Source organism: Cupressus sempervirens, chromosome 10 (genome assembly GCF_028749045.1).
Source record: "Cupressus sempervirens isolate cs-2001-9-10 chromosome 10, ASM2874904v1, whole genome shotgun sequence".
NCBI classification, from domain to species: domain Eukaryota; kingdom Viridiplantae; phylum Streptophyta; class Pinopsida; order Cupressales; family Cupressaceae; genus Cupressus; species Cupressus sempervirens.
Window position 1 is genome coordinate 357,047,259 of NC_143127.1, and position 23,394 is coordinate 357,070,652.

General features: G+C 36.7%; 1 protein-coding gene across 1 annotated transcript in view; it reads right to left on the bottom strand.

Moving 5' to 3' along the window:
* Positions 1-12,135, bottom strand: part of LOC149534094 (LYR family of Fe/S cluster biogenesis protein) — a 29,622-nt gene extending 17,487 nt beyond the window's left edge. Inside the window, exon 1 of the mRNA XM_089803740.1 lies at positions 11,760-12,135. Coding sequence (XP_089659866.1) covers positions 11,760-11,972 — 213 coding nt within the window. The 5' untranslated portion in view covers positions 11,973-12,135. The remainder of the gene's footprint in view (positions 1-11,759) is intronic.
* Between the last annotated feature and the right edge of the window lie 11,259 nt (positions 12,136-23,394).

The following is a 23,394-nucleotide window of genomic DNA, read 5'->3' on the forward strand; positions in this document are numbered from 1 at the left end:
TTCGTGAGAAGCCATGAGATTTTTCTAAAGTTGTCATTGAAGGAATGGTGAATAACTTCCTCTTCCATGGGAGAAGTCGATGAGTGAATACCATATTCCTCCAAGCCCCCTAAGTCGTGATTTAGTAAGGATGCCAAAGTTGATACAAATTTCTCTTATCTAACCTATGTATTCCCTTCCTTTATATTAAATATTGATATGGGTCAAGAATTTAGGTTCTTGAGTGACCAAATGATTTTTCATGTGATTAATTCAAGTTCTATCTATAAATGACATTTGTCAAACCATAGTTTACAGACTCAAACTCGGAGATCACTCAGGAAGCAATCTCTGAAAGAAACATATTTTTTACAAAATTAATTTAGAAATGTATTAGATTAGAAATTGACATCACAATAGAGAAAATGCATAGTTTTATAGCATTAACAAAATGTGAAAATATGACATTTTTACCTACATTTTTTTACATCTATAAAAATACGCGAGTTAAAATTGTGAGTACTCGCCCAGCCAAAAAAATTGAGAGTACTTTGCAACTTGATGAATACTTGCAGAGTTTGCAAACTATGTGTCAGACTACACCATATCAAATTGTAATACAAATTCTTCTTTTATATGAAAATATTTCATCGTGGGAATCCATAGAAGATTCCACCCTATCAAATCTCTATTTTGTGGTGTGATCTCCTACAAATTAGTGGATATTGCTTTTATGTCAAGCATAGTGGTGCAATTAACCCTCAGAAAATATAAAAAGAAGCTCAAACATAAACATTCAAAGTTTTCTCTAAACAATCTCCTGCTCATGGAATGTTCTATCGATATTTAAAAAGATGAAGCAAGTCTCAATTAATAAAAAATTCTAATCTAAATACCCTATTATAGATTTGAACACAATAGTTGATTTGTCTCGTAAGTCTAAAAAGGAAAACCCAAGTAAACCCAGATTCTTTGCAGTGATCTTATAATGAGGTAAGCTCAAAGTGGTAAACTCATTCCCCTTAAGTGAGAGCTTGAAAAAACAAGAGACAAGCTTGTGCCTCCAACTGAGTAAGATTACAAAGTAGCATTCTATTGGCCAATGCAGTTGGAAATGTTAGAAAGGTCAGGGTTTCCATTGCACCAAAAGATCGACCTGTGAATGCCCAATACAACCAATAGTCTTATAGAACCACAAGAGGCAGCTAAGCCATGTCGTGAATCCTACGAGGGACGCTGGCTCACTGCCAACAATCCCCCTCCCAGCATAACTCGTCACAGCTTGCAAGATTTGAACCCGTGACAAAGCTCTAATACCAATTGTTAGAAAGGCCAAGGTTGTCGTTGCACCAAAAGATTGACCTGTCAATGCCCAATACAACCAATGGTCTTATAGAACCATAAGAGGAGGTTAAGTCATGTCATGAATCCTACGAGGGACGCTGGCCCGCTGCCACGGGAAGAGCTTTCCCTGTATTTCAACTAACCATAATGGTGCCTTCTTGATTGTCCTAGACGATATGGAAAACATCACGAAGAAGCTACTCAAGATAGCAACAGTTCATTAAGTATAAAAATTATGTTTGATAAGATGGTCAAGAATTAAGCAACCTTAAATGTTGGTGCCATACATTTGTAAAAATAAATATAAGACCTGCCTAACTCAAGGCAGTTACTACTCTAGAAATATATGATGGAGACATGACCGGAAATCAGTTGGCCTATGACCAACCTTTTGATATTTATTATTAAACTTAGTTGGCATTACCAAACAAGATAATAGATTGAAAGGTATTTTGAAATATCCCCGACAGGATGATTGACTCTTTAAGCACTAAAAATTTTAAAACTTCAAGAGTTTGACATTTCGTCAAACAATTAGCAATCAACTTAATACTGCTGGAATGAATTTGTCTCTGGAACTACTTGCAATAAAGATGGTTATACAAGGGATGCCATGATAACTGGAACACCAATAATATTAAACTCTTCGTAGTAGTGCAATGATTACAGACCCAAGTATCAATAACAAGTTACCCTACGGGTAATACAGGAAGAGTAACAATGCCTGTTAATTTAATTGATTCTAATGATCTATTGAGAACCTGATTTTGTTTGTATCTTTAGCCACGGTTCCCTTAAGTTGGTGATCCCTCCTTGGTTGAATGTGAGCTCTGCTTGATATTCATATTTTTCAACTGGCCCTTCGATTTGTTTCCACCTCAGCAACAGTAGCCTCGCCCCGGACCGAGCCAGGTAAAGTCATAAACCTCGACCCAAATGGAACCGCTGATGTTGAAATTCCTGGCTTAATAGAACCCGTTGATCCTAACGCGAAAGTGGATAAAGATCGTGCAGAAGAAAAACTGGGAGTTGCAGTGTTTCCTCGGATAGCAATGCTGAATCCAGAGGAGAAACAGTCTGGGAAAGCAACTGGGCATGCCGCAGGAAGCTATCCTTTAGTCCTTGTCTCGTTCCACTTTCAATCATACTTCTTATTATCGTACTCTGAAGGAAATTGACTCTCCATGAAATGGAAAGATGGGAAGTCTCTTCCCCTGAAGGTAACTCAGGACCTGGGTGTAATGCAGAAAAACAATTCTACTCTGAATGAATTCCCATAAGGAACATTTGGTGTGCTTACACTTTCTGGAACAACAAAAACCTTGCCATCAATAATGAAACCCGCACTTGGCAATTATCTCCTATAACATGCTCGTTGTTGGTATTATCTAAACTGCAGATTATAATGCTCTCCTATTTCGATCTCCTCTGCGTGTTCCTCGTCAATCTTAGGCGGAAGTCAGTTCTGGCACTTGCAAACGCTCCACCTTTCGATACTTACCGGCCATGTTTCCTTGAAGTCAATCATCTTGATTGGTAGACAGCTCACGGTAATAGGCATCACCGACTGTCCAAGGTGAATGAAATCTGGCTTGATCAATATACAGAGGTGCTGGATGGTGACCCACGAACTCCTTAACTAATATTCCATGCTCCTTGAAATGACCTCAATGGTATTCGGCAGCGCTGTTAGAAGATGTCCCTTACTCTTCGAACTCCTTATGAAACTTATCACAATACCAACTCCTCCATTCGGCCCTCAATCCTGATAATGAATATTTTATAATTTATGATCACAAATGTGCTTCCAGCTTCCCTTCGACTCTCTCCAGTTAATTCCTGATAAGGAATAAGTTAATTCCTTCCTAACTAAACCTCCAATGATCAATGAATCGCAAGATTTGGCCTTAGGCCACAGATTTGTCCCTGATGAAATGACTGAAATGTCACCTCCAATCTGCAATAATTCAGATGATATTTCACACCCTCAAAATTGCGTACCTATTGAGAGTTATCGTTCTCAATGGCCAACTGTGACAATTGCGAAAACCCTAGGTTCCACAATGCACCTGTGATTGAATCACAATCTGAAATCGAAAGAGAGATAAACAACTGCCTGATTCGAATGGAGCCCCGGGGTGCCTATTTATTCTTTTCTCTCCATCCTCTCCAGAGACTTCTAGAACATTTTTGATCTTATCCCTCAAGTGACTTTATTAAATATTTTTATAATCCAAGTCACTTTATTAAATATAAAGTTATCTTTTAATAACTATTTATTTAATTAAAATAATTAATTAGTCGTCCTTGGACAACCATTAATTAAATTAATTAAATCGAACTGTCACCAAAAATTGGGGACATGACAGTCCGCCCTTCCTGAAATTGCTTGTCCCCAAGCAATGGCTGAACCATGAACCAATCAGTCTTCCTGGATCCCAAATGTAAATCTGTGTATCATCCCAATCCTCATCATACTCCCGTGGAGAAAACATCAATACCAGTAGCTGAGAAACTGTACTCAACATCCAAACAACTGACAACTCTGATGAAATCATTTGTAAACCAACTGTAGATGTCAGTAGAAGAAACCATTCTGCGGAACTCAAGCCAACTGAAACATCAACTCTATCAAAACTCAAGCCCCCGTCAGAATGACACTTGCACCCAACTGCACTGTAGATATGACAACAGCTATAGGTACCTGAATTACTGCCATCAAATTCAATCTCTGAAAAACTGCTCCGAGTGTGTCGATGCTGCAGGCCGAGTAACTTGCTACTACCAGTTTTATTTTCAAAAGATGGTGCCAATCTATCCCCTAATGGATGGTAAGAAACTGGAGCCAATCTACATCTGCGTGAAATAAAATCTTCTATCTCTGTGTCAAAAGAACAATGATGAGCGTACCCTACCGTATAATGCCGGTAAGAACCTCCAAACTCTGCTGCTGGCTCATCATCACTGAACTGGGAATCAACAGATGGCTCCATTTTCTGACTCCGAGTGACTGTAGGTCGGATAGGTCCCTGTGCACTCTGCTCAACAAACCCCTCCTCGAGATCCTTGTGAGGTAGCATAGTAGAAAGGACCCCTATAATCTTCTCAACCAATCTGCAAATAACACTAGTATCTTGGATGAGAACACCTTCTGTCAGCTTATGCGAGTCTAACTGAACACATGCGCTATCCAACAAATACTTCATGAACGGTTCAGTGCAGTAAAAATTATATGAGGAAACATTAACATACTCCCCTTTACACCACAACTGGTCCTCCTGTAAGGGTGGCATACTCAACTGTACCACACTATCCTCTATCTGAGAAGAATCAATCTGGAAACTTGACTCTACCGGTATCCCGAACTCATTAGAACCAGCTACTACCAAATCCTGAATATGTGTGTCAGCCTCAACAATATGCTCCTTAGTAGTAACTGCGGAAGTGTACTTACCATCATCCACCTCAGTAGTCAAATGAACTGGGTCTGGGGTTGGTTTTGACCGCAAATGCTCCAACTCCACGGTCACCTCCTTCAACTGAAACTGCGACTTCTGTAGATCTCGCTGTGTGTCCTCTAACGCCTCAGAAGTCGCTATGAGCTCTTGGGAAAGCTCACTCACCTCCTCTTCACGATCCAAGAGTGCCTCATATGCTGTACTCCCCCACTCAACCAAGTGACCACGGTCGGCTACCAATCGTAAATAATCCTGATTCAAAATTCGAACAGCTTCATGCAAGGCATGAATCTCTGCCAAAGAAAAGTAACCACCGCTGGACTCATCTGTCATAGAAGAACCCCAACCAGTAACAGCCAACAACTGACGAGCAGTATCAAAATGCTCACAAGCGATAGCAATGTCTCGCTCACTAACTTTCAATTGGCTAGTCACATGATGGCTCTGGCTAGACTGTCTTTTATAAACTCCCTCTGACGCATTGTCTAAAGGAGTATCTTTAAAGATACTGGTCTTTGGATTATTACCACCCATATTTTGCGAATCAACTCCAAAACTCATATCAACATCCAGAGTATCAAAATCTGTAGTTCTGCTATCAAGCTCTTCTGTAACTAAAGAAACTGTCAAAGAAGCTATGTCTTCAAAACTGTCCATTTCATCCTCCCCAAGGTCAAAACAATCCTGGGACTCATCTGTACATGATTGCAAATATGAAAAATCTTCAACACCCTTCAGCAAGAATGGTCGTCTGCATATATGAACCAAACCTAACACCAGTGTATAAAAACTAATACCAACATCGGACAAACTGCTAGCACAAGGAAAGACAACACCGTGTATTCTGCTAATCAAATCCATGATAGTACTCAAACAATTATGGCTACCATAAAGTGTTAAAGTTCTTTGGTTAACTGAATCCCAAACACTGCTGAAACATTCTCGAGTCCATATCTGTGAACAAGGGACAGCCGGTAACTTAAGCAAACTTCTTACCTGAATAATGTGACCAACTGGCTCTACGAACCTGTCTGACCTTGTCCTTGTATCCTGGATGTGAATGCTAGATGAATGCGTAACATTATCAGCAACCAAATATGACCCATCAAATGTAGGAAGCTGAGTGTCAGACGTGCCAGATGAAACTAAGCTTAGCTCCATGCCATGCTCATTCCCATGTCTTTCCTCGTCCTGTAAAGCCAAAGTTGCTCGAGTGTCCTCAAGCTCGCGAGAAACCTTGTCAATTTCCTCCTTCCTTCTCAAGGCATCTGAGTAGTCTCTGACAAGTCTAAGAAGATGGTCACGATCTGATAGAAGATGTAGATAACTCGACTTCATCGTTCCCATTCCCTCTCCTATCCCCTGTAGGTCAACACAAGAGAACTTTGCCTGGACTTTTTTTTGTCTATCCTGTAACTGAATCATCCGGATGTGCTCTTCTATCATCTCCCGCATCCTGTCATGATGAGATAAAGAAGTCACAACACTATCTTCGCTCACCTTCAGCTGGCTGGACCAATCATGTGAAGTACCACCAATTTCATCCTCATGTGACGAAGCATCTAACTGAGCCTGGTATTCTCTGTCAGCAAAATCATAAATGCTCGATGTCTGCTCATTTCCACCAGGTATCTCATTATCATGCACAATGACATCTTCATCATCATCTGAACTCACTTCACTGTAATCATTGACTGTCGGAACCAAACCACCTTTAGTATCTGAGACATCACCCTTGGGAAACCTGTATACAACTGTCTTAATTGAAGTATCAAGTTGACAGTTACTATCCATCAGCGTAATATCCTTCACCACTTCTTCCTGTGACCGAACTGAAGCCTCTGACCGGTTGCACACTTGTTCCTCGAATTCCTCATTAAGGTTCCTAGTAACATCTCTCATTGTATCAGTCAACGCTTTGTGAGAAGATTTGACAAAACGAAATCTAGTTGATTTATTCACCTTAGCTGGGACGGACAGCCTGTCAATCATACGATGGTGCTTAACCAACAGTTCAGACATGTTATGTCTGATTTTTCTGAGCTCATCCTGAATGTCTGAATAGTCCTCCTTTCCACAATTTCAACTCTGAATACTGTGTCTATTACTTGTCCGAGATTGTGTCCTTGGAGACTTTGTGCTGTACCTGTACATCTTGGTTGAAGTAGAGTGCTGATCACTCATGTAAGTCAGTTCTCACCCCACAGGATGGCAAGAAAACCGCTCTGATACCACTGAAATATCCCCGACAGGATGATTGACTCTTTAAGCACTAAAAATTTTAAAACTTCAAGAGTTTGACATTTCGTCAAACAATTAGCAATCAACTTAATACTGCTAGAATGAATTTGTCTCTAGAACTACTTGCAATAAAGATGGTTATACAAGGGATGCCATGATAACTGGAACACCAATAATATTAAACTCTTCGTAGTAGTGCAATGATTACAGACCCAAGTATCAATAACAAGTTACCCTACGGGTAATACAGGAAGAGTAACAATGCCTGTTAATTTAATTGATTCTAATGATCTATTGAGAACCTGATTTTGTTTGTATCTTTAGCCACGGTTCCCTTAAGTTGGTGATCCCTCCTTGGTTGAATGTGAGCTCTGCTTGATATTCATATTTTTCAACTGGCCCTTCGGTTTGTTTCCACCTCAGCAACAGTAGCCTCGCCCCGGACCGAGCCAGGTAAAGTCATAAACCTCGACCCAAATGGAACCGCTGATGTTGAAATTCCTGGCTTAATAGAACCCGTTGATCCTAACGCGAAAGTGGATAAAGATCGTGCAGAAGAAAAACTGGGAGTTGCAGTGTTTCCTCGGATAGCAATGCTGAATCCAGAGGAGAAACAGTCTGGGAAAGCAACTGGGCATGCCGCAGGAAGCTATCCTTTAGTCCTTGTCTCATTCCACTTTCAATCATACTTCTTGTTATCGTACTCTGAAGGAAATTGACTCTCCATGAAATGGAAAGATGGGAAGTCTCTTCCCCTGAAGGTAACTCAGGACCTGGGTGTAATGCAGAAAAACAATTCTACTCTGAATGAATTCCCATAAGGAACATTTGGTGTGCTTACACTTTCTGGAACAACAAAAACCTTGCCATCAATAATGAAACCCGCACTTGGCAATTATCTCCTATAACATGCTCGTTGTTGGTATTATCTAAACCGCAGATTATAATGCTCTCCTGTTTCGATCTCCTCTGCGTGTTCCTCTTCAATCTTAGGCGGAAGTCAGTTCTGGCACTTGCAAACGCTCCACCTTTCGATACTTACCGGCCATGTTTCCTTAAAGTCAATCATCTTGATTGGTAGACAGCTCACGGTAATAGGCATCACCGACTGTCCAAGGTGAATGAAATCTGGCTTGATCAATATACAGAGGTGCTGGATGGTGACCCACGAACTCCTTAACTAATCTTCCATGCTCCTTGAAATGACCTCAATGGTATTCGGCAGCGCTGTTAGAAGATGTCCCTTACTCTTCGAACTCCTTATGAAACTTATCACAATACCAACTCCTCCATTCGGCCCTCAATCCTGATAATGAATATTTTATAATTTATGATCACAAATGTGCTTCCAGCTTCCCTTCGACTCTCTCCAATTAATTCCTGATAAGGAATAAGTTAATTCCTTCCTAACTAAACCTCCAATGATCAATGAATCGCAAGATTTGGCCTTAGGCCACAGATTTGTCCCTGATGAAATGACTGAAATGTCACCTCCAATCTGCAATAATTCAAATGATATTTCACACCCTCAAAATTGCGTACCTATTGAGAGTTATCGTTCTCAATGGCCAACTGTGACAATTGCGAAAACCCTAGGTTCCACAATGCACCTGTGATTGAATCACAATCTGAAATCGAAAGAGAGATAAACAACTGCCTGATTCGAATGGAGCCCCGGGGTGCCTATTTATTCTTTTCTCTCCATCCTCTCCAGAGACTTCTAGAACATTTTTGATCTTATCCCTCAAGTGACTTTATTAAATATTTTTATAATCCAAGTCACTTTATTAAATATAAAGTTATCTTTTAATAACTATTTATTTAATTAAAATAATTAATTAGTCGTCCTTGGACAACCATTAATTAAATTAATTAAATCGAACTGTCACCAAAAATTGGGGACATGACATATTTCTTAAAATGCAAGGATGTCCTTTTGAAATAACCCAATTAAGTATAAAAATTATGTTTGATAAGATGGTCAAGAATTAGGCAACCTTAAATGTTGGTGCTATACAATTGTAAAAATAAATAATAAGACCTGCCTGATTCGAGGAACTTACTACTCTAGAAATATATGATGGAGACATGACCTGAAATCAGTTGGCCTATGACCAACCTTTTGATATTTATTATTAAACTTAGTTGGCATTACCAAACAAGATAATAGATTGAAAGGTATTTCTTAAAATGCAAGGATGTCCTTTTGAAACAACCCAATTAAATAAACTCTTCGAAAAATGAAAAAACTGAATTAAACCATTGGCCAACGAAATAACCTGCAAATTCTGTCAAAATGAAAGATATAATACTATTCCAGAATATTGCACATAAATAAAGGGTGGGAATGTAACAAGAGCTAATCTAATTCACATAGGTTAACAAATATACTTTGAGCTAATGGCTCAGAATTAACCTCTTCGAAATTACCAATTTATCTCTTCGTACATAAGGTATTTAGATTAGAATTTTTTATTAATTGAGACCTACCTTTGTCTTTTTAAATATCGATAGAACATTCCATGACTTAGAATGTTTATGTTTGAGCATCTTTTTATATTTTCTGAGGGTTAACTGCACCACTATGCTTGACATAAAAGCAGTATCCACTAATTTGTAGATCACACCACAAAACAGAGATTTGATAGGGTGGAATCTTCTATGGATTCCCACGATGAAATATTTTCATATAAAAGAAGAATTTGTATTACAATTTGATATGGTGTAGTCTGACACATAGTTTGCAAACTCCGCAAGTATTCACCGACTTGCAAACATTATGCAATTCCCCAAACAATTTGTTTGTCTCTTGCCTCGCCTCTATAAACTTCAAGGAAAAGAGACAATGTGGTATTATAATTTATTATCAAGGATATCATCCCTTGTGAGCTCTATCTACCTTGCCATTCGTCATCTGTATAATATTTGTTGTTCAAAAAGGTTTGGCTTAATCGCAACACCTAATATAAAGTATAAAAACTAAGCAATATAAAAAGACTATTTCAAAATTTAATAAAATCCCTTATTTTATTAATATCCTTTAAAGTTCTGTATCATTTGTTGTGGCTTCTTATTTTAAATATTTAATTTTAAAATTCCTCCACCCTTTTGGAGAAGTATGATGTAAAGACCCTAAAGGAGGAGATATCTTTCATTGATGTCCAGCATGCAAATCAATTTAATCACTTGGATAGATGGCTCTGATTGCTTCAGCTTTGTAATCTCTGTATACAGACTTTTTCCTCTTTGTAAAGATCTTTTGGCTATCTTTACAATTTTAGTGTTCTTGTTGTTGGATCCTGTTATAAAATTTAAAACTAACTGTTCATTTATTGGTTTTAGCTTTTGTTTCTCATATATCATCTTGAATGGCGCCACCAATCCAATTTTTGCATGTTTGGTGCATTTGCTTATGACCCCACACAGAAGTGAATCGTCTTTTTGCATTCTATATCCACTAGCCATAGATGTCAATTATTACTGTTTTACACATTGATAGGTCTGCATAATGTAAGTTGTGGCAGTCCTGCTACAGACATTTGCATATTCATGGAGAAGGACCATTTGTGTATTAAAGGGAGGGTTAGCTGACCTCTTTCTTTGGCACACCTCCACCAGCATTTTATTGCATTGCTTTAGTTTTGTCCGTCTATCTGAAGCCTATGCTTCCTCTCATCCCTTTTCCTTCAATTCATTAATTTACTCTTTAGTTTAGGAAGGAAACAGTCTTCTCCTGAGGTTGCTTTCACATTTGAAAGTTGTGAGTGTAGGCATCTGCAGCTACACTATACCCCAATCTGCCATTGTAAGCCTTCCTTAGCCCCAAACTGACCGTCTAAAGCAGCCGACAAAAGGTAAGAACAAAAACTTTTCTATCATGTGCTTTAACTGTAGGTGAACTGGCAAAGTTGGATTTACTTCCAAACTAGGTCTTAGTGTAAAAAACTAGAGATGCAAATGTCAAAAGTTAGAAAATAAATATTAATCCTGAGGCCAGGGCCAAGTCCAGGGAAATAAAATTTGGCATACTATTTCACATGCACGGCTTGTCAATGCCAGATACGACCATAGTCTTATAGAACCACAGAAGGCAGATAAATCATGTCACGAACCTCACAAAGGATGCTGGCCCACTGCCAACAATCCCCCTCCTAGTATCACTTGCTGCGGCCTCCATTCCAACATGTGACCAGCTCTATTGTAAAGAAATTTGATGAATCAATGCTAAATACAACCAATAGTCTTAGAGAGCCACAGGAGGTGGTTAAGATGTATCACGAACCCTTTGAGATAGCTGGCCCACTGCCAACATGCATCTCTTCCCATTCACATTATTTATCGTTCTAATTTTGTACCTCTTCCCATTAAGATTATTTATTGTTCTAATTTTGTACCTCTGGGTTTCGATCTCATAACTAAGTTTGAGAATAAACCAAACCTTGCCACGGGCTACACATAACTCCAGAGAGGGATCTCATCTGGTAAAAGCAACTGACTTGGCTGCGAAGTAAAATACATTTAAATAGCTTGCTCATGCTGGAAAAACACTCCACATTGCTAGCCTCCCTCACGGGACTGTTGCAAACATAGGGCAACAGCTTAGGTTCCAGGCGCTACAATTGCACACAGTGCAGGAAAACATCTGAATTTAGGCTACATCCTACAAGAAAGCAACGCGTGCGCAGGGAATTGGTGTATTGTACGAAATTAAATGAAGGGAAGGGTTAGATCGAATACCTTCGGATTGGTCACACCAGCATGCTTGCGGAACTGGGATGAGATAGCTGAGCGTAATTCGGAAGTGGTGATGATCTCAGAAAGGTTGTATATTTCCATTATTTGAGGAAGGGCACGGCACGCCTGCCTATAAAGATCTAAGGCGCGCTTCTTGGCCTCTTCTACCGTCAGCGAGCTTCCCACCGTTACCACCGATCTCATTGGGGCTGCCATTACCCTTGGCCAGTTACAACGCTCTCTTCTCTTCCTTTCTGGCCGCTGCTTCCGATGGCTATTTCATTTGTTCGCCCCGGACAAAGCCACGGTACAGATATTCGTATATCAGGAAAAGGACTTTTTTCGCACAGACAATGTGTGTGTGTAATGGTCGTTTTAGGTCTTCGCCGGGCATTTTAAGGATTTACTATTTCATGATGAAGTCTTTCTTAAGGTTCTTTAAGTTTTTCTTCAATTATAATAAATTTCAAAACAAAATTAAGAATGGTATTTTTTAAGATAAACAAATTATTTATAATAGTCAAGATGATAATATTGGAAGGATAGGGAAAAAAATAGATTTTCATGTTTTGTTCATGTTTTATATGTTGAAGAATAATAATAAATTTATTTATTATTAATAATAATTACTATTTTATCTATTATTCATTTTTCAAATTAAAGTAGCTAATCAAAGTCTTAAGCTCATGATTATGCATGAATATAGACAATTGTCCACTTTCACCTTCTCAGTCTCACTTACTCTTTCATTCTTTCAAACCAAATTCTTAACACCTAGCTTTGAACAAGAATATTGCTCAAGATAATTATAATCTCCTAAGATAGAAAAGGAAGAATAGATAGACAAAAAGAAAAAAAGAAAATTATTATCAAATAAGATTGTCCTTAAGATATCTATACATAAAGCAAGGTCCTTATAAAAGGTCACAAGCTCCTTATGTTTGTAAACCATTTGAATTTCACTTTGAGGGTCATGGTTTATTTTTGCAAATTACTTTTCAAGGCTTCCTAGTAGTGATTATTATTATCATCTAGCTATCCACGAGGAGTTGCAAAGGACAAACAAAGAATACTTTTAAAAAATTTCCAACCTTTCTTAATATACCACCTATGTATGCATCTTTTCTTTAAATTATCTACAGTGGTTGTATTGAAAATGTAGGTAACCACTGCAACATGAAAATATGATATAACTTGCGAATTTGAAATATAATCTTGTAGAAATTAATGGCAAATTTATTTAAAATCCAAAGAAATAACACATCTCAAAAATCATATGCATGGCACATGGATTTGCATGGAGGAAACTCTTTCAAATAAAAACTAAAAGAGCAAAATTATGTATTATTCTTTAAAGATGTACATATATTTTCTTCAATCTTGTATTGAATCTAGCAACATTTGTGTACCTATAAAAGACCACATGGTGTCTTTATCTGAACCCCTCAATATGTAGACTCGTGGGGCTTGGAATACCACCATAAAATGTTAGCATGGGTCAAAGAAAGGTTCTAAAATATCATGCTAAAAATCCATACAACCTTATAGTACATCACATGACATTATATCATTGTAGAAGTTGTCATAAGGATCGTCTAAAACTAAGAGATACTCTTACATGCATCATATACCAAGGATACCTTATGCAAAGATTATCTTAGATGTGTCATAGTTGATTATTGCATCCAAAATTATGTGTCCACTATAGGGGTCGTAAAATCTATCACAACGTCCTTAAAAATAGGTTTTCTATGTTAGACTAGTTAATGGGCATCTTTTGACAACTAGTATTACTTGGTTTTCGAGGCACTAACATGTGGCAAAAGTGCTAACTCAAAATATCACACCCCTTTTAGATGGAGCACAAATATTTAATAGCATAAATATCAAATAAACATGGGAAATACAAAATAATAATAAATAAATAAATTCAGACTCACTGAGATTGAGACACTTTAATTCTCAACATTCTCTCATTTGTCAAATATCTTAAAAGAGCCAATGAAATTAACATCACTGAAATAACTAGGAACAAAAAAATAAGGCCTTTGTTCTCTCTACTCCAAGTAAATGTATTTATGCTCACTAGTTTGGTGAGATAATCTACACTATTCACCTTAGTGTCAATTCCCTTCAACTCAATTTGTCCATTAGCAATCATTTCACAAATAAAATGGTATTAAACATTCACATACATAATTTGGGCATGATACAGTTGATGTTTGTCCAACTAAATTTCACTATAGCCATCACAATCAATCTAATTCATTTTGCAATCAAAACCAATACTTGCACATAATATTTATAACCACATTACCTCCTTAGAAGCATGGATAGAAATCATATACTTTGTTTTAGTAGTGGATAAAGAAACCATGGGTTGCCTCTTACTCATCCAACTCACAAATCCTTCAAGCAGAGTAAATTTTTAGGTATAATTGTTGTTTTTAAAAGCTCTTATGTATGACAAGCATAATTTGACCAAATGTATGTTTTTTTTTTGTTTTAAAGTGAAGTGTGTAGATTTATCTCTAGTTTGATGTAATATAATTTTTTAGCAAGTATTTAGGGGGGAAATAAAATCAATCAAATTATTAATTTTAACTAGATGAGATGGTTTTATTAGTTAAACATATTCACCCTAAGCCATTTAATATAAGAGAAAAAGGGGCTTCCAAACATAACTCTTAATATAAATCAAGTTAGACTTACACAACCCAAGTGTGATGAAAGGATGCTCATCCTAAAACTCAAATTATATCAAGGAAATACCCAAACAAGTCCTCTTTCATGTAGTGTTCATTCACTTTAGATTTCTAATTAGAAGGTAAATTAGTTAGATTGAATTGATGACATTGATAAAGTTTTCAAGAAGCATAAATGGTAACTAAGCACATGAGAGATCGGATCTAAAAAATCAAGGTAAGAATTATGGAAAAATGCATATCATAAGAGAGGAAAATAGATAGAGGGAGAATAATGTTGATTTTCTACCACCTAAAATTCCCTAAAATTGAAACGGCCCTATGTTATCCACCAGGAAAACTTGAAAAATTGAATTGGGTTGGTCTTTGATGTTGCCTAGGTACAAGTCAACTTACATGACCCATACTAGTATATGTCAACTTTCTAGGTATAGGTTGACATGGTTGACCTGTACCTAGATCCCAAAATCCTATGGATTCAAAACCTATCTGCAAAGGGTATCCAGGTTTGTCTTGAGAACCTGCTTTCAAAACTTCTATGCAAGGGAAAAATGGTTTGTTTGTTGTGGGAGGGCTTGCCTTGTTCAAGCCCTAGGTGAGGAATTAACCTTGAAATGAAATAAAATGCAAATAATGTAAGGAAGCAAGATAAACTGTATATAATTTACCTCACTTTATACAATCCTTATTAAGAAGAATTTTGCAATGTTAGATATTGTAGTTTACAAGTTTTCAATGAGAAATGTAGGAAATATCTACAAATGCAATGGATCTAATCAAATACCAAATCATGGATCCAAGGATGTAGATACACACAAAGGAAGAAGAAGATCGTCAAAATGGTGTAGATCTCCTCTCATGATGGCTAGTAATGAAACACTAGATCTTGAAGAGGAAATGCTTATAGTGAATCATTAGATCTTGAAGTGCAACTCAACAAATTCTTGAGAACTTGATGTATTCCTTTAGTGGTCTCCTTGTGTGTGTGTGTGTGTGTGTGTGTGTGTGTGTGTGTGTGTGTGTGTGTGTGTGTGTGTGTGTGTGTGTGTGTGTGTGTGTGTGTGTGTGTGTGTGTGTGTGTGTGTGTGTGTGTGTGAAAATGAAATGCTCAATCATCCTCTAAATAGTCATTTTTTAATGCAAAAAAAGAGGGTCGATTGGAGCATTGGGAGAAACAAATCAAACACCTAAAACAAAATAGGTCTCAATACTGAATCCTTAAACTTATCTTGAGGAGGGACAGTTCTGGGGTCTCAGAGATGGTGCAAAAAGAACTGGGAAAAAAAAAACAAAGTGAGAAAAATAGTCGATTGAACACAAATGCATCCATGGACCATAAAATCACTAAGGGTGGGAGTTAAAAGGTCTTAAGTGATGGCTGATTCTATTTTAAGATGCTACATTCAACCCCCACTTTAGCAAGATTTTGAACCTAACTAATTCTTGTGGTAAAGTAGATCAAGAGAAAGAGATAATCGTATCATGGCTAAGGAGATATAGAATATACCAAGCTCCCAACAAACTTAAGTCTTTGCCAATTCCATATTTATAATAAAGAAGATACTATTGGAGAGAGAGAGTGGGGGTTAACATGCACAATAATTTTTCTGTTCCTTATTGTCTAATAGTCAATCCCATAAAAACAAAAGATACGATCAAATATATAGTCTACCATAGTTGTATGCCTAGTAGTCAATCCTACAAAATTTTGTGTATTTTGACAGCTTTGCATGTGTACACCACCACAATATAGTACTCTTATATCATGATGATAATTGGTGTATATGTCAAGATAGGTTGAATGGTCTAGCAATCTGTGTTAGGCTAGTCAACCAATATAAAATATGTAAAAGGCAATATTAATTGGCCCTAGCAAGTTGTGTTATGCTAGTGTAGTCTATATGTCACACTTTAAATGAAAAAAGTATTGTGCAAAAAGGAGGTTATGTATGCCCCTCTTAAGATAGAAAAATAAGTGATTATTTTGGAATCTTAAGGAGGTTATGAACAAGGATAACAAAATTTCAACATCAAGATAGTATCTACAAGCAACTACCAATCCAAGCCAAATAGGTCGATTGCTATGAGGCCATAGAAGGGAAGAATGCAATGAGATACCATTATAGATGTCAAAAAAGTACCCTTCTGAAGGATAAAACACTATTTGAGGCTTGAAGGTAAATGACTTATCTACCATGGAAACCCAATTGCAAATGTGTATGTTAGGATGCCACACGATAAACGAATAACACTTAATCAATAGAAATAGTGGAACCCCAAGATAAATAGAAAGATATATATGGTTATCTTTCCCTCCAAGTATATGAACAAGAAAAAAGAGAACTTATTATGATACTCATAAAGTAGACCATGCATGGCAATGATCCCCCAAGATATAGGCTAACAATGTTACATGGCATGGAGAAACATAATAGGGACTTAGATATAATTTAGATAAATAAGGATTGGCATAGAAGTTATGTAATTAGTTATGTAAATAACCTCATTATCAATGAATTATTATTTTTTTGTAATATAAAGCTTGAAAATCATTAGTAGAGAGATCATGATAGTGGTGATACATGCGAAGTGGAAGATTAATAAGTTTTCTATTATGTTTCATTTTAATTTAGGTCTAGTAATATCCTTAGCACAAAGAAGTTTAGGAAAAACTAATTCTTGACTAATAGGAGAAGATATGTTAGATAATAATGCAGAGGATGTGGACAGCGAATGAGATTTAAAAAATTGTTGCACACATTTTGAATTTTGATTGGCAATGGTTAATGAGGTCAATTGATGGCCTATTTTGTTCCTAGGTTTGATGTTAGTTTAAGGGTTTTTGTTGCTATTTACTTAAAGACCTTTTAAATAAACACTAACAAAAAAAACTTCTATATAAACTTTTATACTATTATACTTATGGTTTTATACTCTAAACTTTAAATACTATGGATAGTACTTATGGTTATAAATGAAGATGATCAGAGGATATGTGTATATATGGATATGTTATATTTTCTCCTAAGTTTTTTTGGAGCACTTTGAGCTCAAACAAACCTCACTATTAAGCTGCAATGCCCAAAAACCCCTATTCTAATATCAAAATTTTGGGGTAAAACTTCTAAGTCACCACAAAAAAATTAATTAGCATATTAAACCTCCTAGATCACGTACACAAAAATATACCCTGAAGGTTAAACCTTCTAAGTCTGGTGAATTTTCCTCCAAGACTAAGAAGATTATAGGTGATCCTTGCAGTTTTCATGGCAAGGAAGGGCGTCTAGTTTCTAGGTGTTGGAAATGTCTTGAGGCTTTAAAGGAGGCCATGCAATAACATAGTATTGCTTATCTAAAACTGCCACCCCCTCCTTCAAGGAAAGGACATGCTCTTTCTACACAAGCTTTGTCTTCTCCTGCTACTTGGATTATTGATTTTGGTGGTTCGCACCATATGTCACACTCACCTGATTTGGTTACTTCACTTTCTCAGAGTACTACTTTAAAAATTGTAGTTGGCATATTAAACCTCCTAGATCAGATACACAGAAATATACCCCAAAGGTTAAACCTTCTAAGTTTGGTGAGTTTTCCTCTAAGACTAAGAAGATTATAGGTGATCCTTATAGTTTTCATGGCAAGGAAGGGCATCCAGTTTCTAGGTGTTGGAAATGTCTTGAGGCTTTAGAGGAGGCCTTGCAATAACATAGTATTACTTATCTAAAACCACCACCCCCTCCTTCAAGGAAAGAACATGCTCTTTCTACATGGGCTTTGTCTTCTTCTGCTACTTGGATTATTGATTCTGGTGCTTTGCACCATATGTCACACTCACCTGATCTAGTTACTTCACTTTCTCAAAGTACTACTTTAAAAATTGTACTTGGTGAATCAACACACTTTTAGCTACATGTTCTAAAAATGTTGCATTGGATGGTAACTCTCTACAAGATGTTATTTTGGTTGCTATCATTTCTATAAGCCTCATGTTTGTTTATCAGATTTGTCATTCTAGCTCTAGTAAAATAGTTGAGTTCTCCCCACATGATGTGGTTATTATGAGACCTCCATAATCCTAACTTGGTTGTTTCTATAGACAGTGTTGATTGAGAGACTCACTTATATAGGTTTGATGGTTTTGAGAGCTCTAATTCTACATATGTTCTCTTGTTCCTCATGCAGACATAGTGAGAAAGATTTGGCATGAGCATTTTGGCCATGTCAATTACATATATCTACAACAGATGATTACATAGGAGCCAGTGATTGGACTACCTTAGATCGCTTGTATTGATGGTGTTTGTCAAGGTTGTGCTCTTGGAAAACATCATAGAGATGATTTTCTAATAGGTAGATCCTCGCATGCTATAGTGTCATTGGATTTGATACACAGTGATCTTATGTCATTTCCCACTCATTTTTCTAGTGCTTGTTATGTGCTCACCATCATAGATAATTTCTTTAAATACGCATGGGTGTATTTCTTGAAGTACAAGTCTGATGTCTTTTACTCATTTTGAATTTTTAAGACATTTGTGGAGAAGTAGTTTGGTATTTCTATCAAGCATATACACATTTACAATGAGGGGGAGTATGTGAATAAGTCTTATAGATATTTTTCCATTGAGCATGATTTATAATATCAGTTTTCAATTCCATATACCCATTAGCAAAATGGCGATGTTGAGAGATAGAAAAGAACATTACAAGAGATGGCCAATTGTATGATACAGTCTTGAGCTACAAGCTCTTCATTTTGGGCTGAGGCTATCAATTGTGCTAACTATATTCAAAATCAGATGCCTCACAAGGCATTGTGACATTTGACTTTGAGGAGGCTTGGACTCATGTCAAGCATGATATTTCTACTTTTTGAGTTTTTAGTGGTGAGGCTTGGGCATTTATTCCAAATGCTTAGAGGAAAGCCATGGTTAGGAATATTTGACCTTTTATATTTGTTGGCTACTATGAGGATGTGAAGGCATACAAGTTACTTGATCATGATTCCAAAGAGGTCTTGTTTCAACAAGATTTCCAGTTTGATTAGTGTTATCCTTATACAGAGCCTCCATCACCAACTTCGCCCTCATTGCCTAGTACTTCCTCTTCTGCTCTACATGATTCATATCTACTTAGTATGATTTAGATTATGATCCACCTTCCCTACCTCCACCAGATATTTAGTGTGCTCCCAAGTGGTCTTGTGATACTGTTGATGCAACTATACCTTTGGCAGGAGATCCTTCAGATCATCGTCCAACTCATGCTCAGACATCTGGTACTAGTCTTTTGAGTCATGTCATTTCAGATGACCCTTAGAAGTTTCTAGAGGTGACAAGACACCTTGAGTGGGATAGGGCTATGATGAGGCATACTCTTCTTTAATGAAGAATCACAATTTGGATCTTTATCATCTTCTAAAAGGAAGAAAGTCAGTTTGTTGCAAGTGGGTGTATTGTACCAAGTTTGTTGTAGATGGTTCTTTTGATAGGTATAAGGAACATCTTGTTGTAAATGTTTTTTCACAGATGGATGGTATTGATTACTCTGGTACCTTTGCTCATATCACCAAGATGAATTCTATTCACCTTGTACTCTCTCTTAAAGCTTCTCAAGGATAGATAATATATCAAATGTATATGAAGAGTGTCTTCTTGCATGGAGATCTTTATGAGGAGATCCATATGGCACAACCTAAGGGATTTGTACAAGATTCTTTTATGGTTTTCACACTTAGGAGGTCATTATATGGTCTCAAACAAGCCCCTCGAGCTTGGTATGAGAAGATGGACTCTTTTTTTCTTGCCTCACACTTTACATGTTGTCATTCCAATCCTACAATATATATTCAACTTCATTGGACTAATCTTTTGTTCTTGTGTTATATGTTGATGATCTCGTTATTATAGGTAGCTCATCCTCTATGATTTAGAGTGTTCAAAAAGCTTTGATGGAGTTGTTTGAGATGGCAGATCTTGGTCTTTTGCACTATTTTTTAGGCCTATAGGTTATTCATCTTCGAATGGGATTTTCGTACTCCAGTAGAAGTATGCTCTTGATGTGATTTAGAGATTCATCATGCTTGATTGCAAGTGTACACCCACACCTTTTCAGCCAGGTGTTATTTTATCTACCACTTGTTCTACTCCTACAGAGGATTCCATATTATGTAGACAACTTGTGGGTAGTTTGTTGCACCTGACACACACTCATCCTAATCTTTCCTTTGCAGTTGGAATTGTCTCTATATTCTAACTTGATCCTCATGAGAGTAATTGGAAAGCTATGAAATATATTTTGAGGTACATATGAGGCACTACAGTTTATGGCATTCACTATTCATCAAGGGCTCCTTATATTATTGGTTACATAGACTCATATTGGGCTGGTGATATTAATGAATAAAATTTCACTTATAGCTTTATCTTCTATCTTGGATTCGGTCCCATCACATGATCTTGCAAGAAGCATACAAGTCACGCATTGTCATATGCAACTTAGGTAGAGTATTGATCAACAATGCTAGGTATTGAGGAGGTTTTATGGCTACGACAGTTGATGATAGAGTTTGGTTTCCCTCTTGATGGTCCCACTATTCTTTGGTGTGACAATTTTAGTATTATTCACATTTCCCATAACCCAGTTGATCATCAAAGATCCAAGCACATTAAGCTTCATATGCACTTCATTTGGCATTTGATTCAGGATGGCTATCTTAGCTTGGAGTATGTTCCCACTCTAGAAAAATTCGCTAACATCTTTATTAAACCTTTTGCATCCTTGTGGTATCTTCATTTTTGTTCTATGCTTGGGGTGAAGGAAGTTGTGCTTGGGTAGGGGGTTGTCTCAACGAGGCCAACCTTCCTCCTTTTTTTAGCATTCAATATTATTTCTATCTCTTTCTAGAGTAGGGTTCTTCCCATGTGGTTTTTTCTATCTCTTCATTTCATAGAGATTTGGTTGTGATTTGGTACCTCATTTGGCCATGTTTTCAGGAACCAAGTTTTCTTTCAACATTGTAGTTCCTTTGTTATCTTTCTTACATTGCTTGTAGATGCATTATTGTATATTAATTAAACCAACTTTACTACCTTCCTAAGATTTCACTTTCATGCACTTGCATTAGTCATTTAATACTTATATTAGTTATTAAGTGTTTTTACCTCTTAGGTTTTCCCTTTTAGGGTTTTGATCTCTTTCTATAATGATTGATCCATTGCATATTTACTCTTTTTTTGGTCTGATAATACAATCTTGCATATTATTAGAGAAAAACCCTTGTTTTTTTTTATATCTACTTCTTATGACAAGTTCTTGCATGCAAGTATTCTTTAGAGTTTTATGAATTTATATTTCTCAAAGTATATACATGTGCATGAATCTAGTGTTATGAGGAGCTATATTTTTGGGTAAGTTATTTCTCAAAATACTTGTTCGTTTGAAGAGAAAGTATCTTAATTATTGTAAACTCATTCAAGTCTTATTCTATATCCTTGTTGATGAAAGAACCTTAGATTTAGGGAGTTTTTTTTAAGTAGTCTTCTATAAATAAGTTTTTTATTAGAGTTCTTTGAGTTAGTAGCCAATCAAAATATTATTTGCAATCTGAACAACATTAGTTATTATAGCAGTTTATTTCGGTTTGTAATCTTAGTGTCTTGAAAATGAATATAATGATGGTGTTGATCTCCATTAGTCCTTCTTGCGCACATTTCCCTTTCACTCTTCCTAGAGGGCCCACTTGGCGAGCGAACTCTATTAGTTTTACTTTCCTGCATTCATAGGAGTAACTTAGAACTTTGTTGTTCCTGCAGCCACATAGTAACACAATTGATAGTTGTTCTTGTAGCATAGGCATATAGAGTAGAACATTTCTTGTAATTGAAATACTTTCAATAATATAGATGTTTTCACTTCCAAGTTTCAAGATAGAATTAAATTTCACCATTTAATTTCCAAGCATTTCATTTCCATGGCATAAGTGATGACAATTATCCCAGTTTAGAGCATATACTTTGTAGATAACATTTCAAGTTTTCATCCTACTTTGACATAAAAATGAGCCCAAAAGGTCAGTTGGTTACTAATTAAGGATTCCTAATCCGTAAGCAAGAGTAAATCGATCTAGTTCCCAACATAATTAATTAGACCAAGCATTTTTGTCACCATTACCATGGATGCTGTCAATGTAAACCATTTGTAAGGGTCATTTTCCTAGTTTCCATAGAATAGAAAGTTTTTGTTTTCACACATTTGCATGCACAGAAGAAGAGACCACCTTGGGAGATTCCTTCCTAAGAAATATCCCTTCTAGATAGAATAAATTATTTATCTTGGGTCCAAAATTACCTAAGAATAAGACCAACCATTTGAAAATCCATTTACTGATGTCCCACAAGACTTACCTTCATCCTCATGCTTAGAAGGATCATTGCACCTAAATGACCTCTTTGTTGAACCATAATACAAATATAATTGCTCAGGTCTCATCATCTATCAACTAGGACAACAAGGAGGATTACCACCACCACCACCACACCTTTCCTATCCTTGACCTACATGATGATAATAATTTGAAGAATATTCTTGCCTTTGCACTTCTAATGTTCTATGGCCTAATCACTGGAGATCTTGAAAGCTTTCTCTTTGAGTTTGATGCCCTCTTTAGGAGTTATGACTATGCAGCTAATGGTCATAGATTGAAGTTATTTCCATCTACTCTAAAAGAGGTGGCCTTGAGGTGGTTTCTGGGATTGGGTATCAATGTTGTAGTAGATTGGGATGAGATGAAGAATACGTTCTTAACAAAGTATAAGGAATATTGTACATGAAGTGATATTAAAAGAGATCGTATCTTTAAAATATCACAAAAGGAGGACAAGACCTTGGAGGATTGTGTCTCAACTTTCATGTTCAATTTGCAGAAAAATACT